The 437-nt window shown below is 34.1% G+C and overlaps 1 protein-coding gene across 1 annotated transcript in view; it reads left to right on the top strand.

The window, feature by feature from the left end:
• LOC106109165 (nuclear pore complex protein Nup155) overlaps window positions 1-437 on the top strand; it is an 11,013-nt gene that overhangs the window by 2,366 nt on the left and 8,210 nt on the right. Inside the window, exon 8 of the mRNA XM_013290570.1 lies at window positions 371-432. Coding sequence (XP_013146024.1) covers window positions 371-432 — 62 coding nt within the window. The remainder of the gene's footprint in view (window positions 1-370; window positions 433-437) is intronic.

The raw sequence follows: 437 nt of genomic DNA, 5'->3' as shown, positions 1-437 counted from the left end.
TTTTTTCTTATCTTTTGTTGTTTATGATAGTGACTGATTTAGCAATGTCATTTAAAAAATAAAATTTGCGCCTTACAAATACATTTAGAGCTATTAATTAAAAAGTATTGGAATTAAACTCCTGATTCCGAAAATTTTGATTATTTGTTAAAAGGACGTTAATTAATAACTTACTAGCTTTTTCCTGCGACTTCCGTACGGAATTTGAAAAAAAAAAAAGGTAGCTTATATGTTCCTCCAGATTATTCTGTATCTGTGCCAAATTTCATCCTGATTCATTAAGCAGCTCTGAAGATATCTTAACAAATAGCTATTTAAACTTTCGTATTTATAATATTAGTGAGATGTAAAACTGTTAATTTGGTTGCAGGGTCGCTAGTAATGGTGTGTTCGTCTGGCGGCGGCGGCGGCGAGGCGGAGACGCTGTGGTGCCTGTC

This window comes from Papilio polytes, unplaced genomic scaffold, assembly GCF_000836215.1.
Source record: "Papilio polytes unplaced genomic scaffold, Ppol_1.0 DF821289.1, whole genome shotgun sequence".
Lineage (NCBI taxonomy): Eukaryota > Metazoa > Arthropoda > Insecta > Lepidoptera > Papilionidae > Papilio > Papilio polytes.
This window is presented reverse-complemented; position numbering and strand designations above follow the sequence as displayed.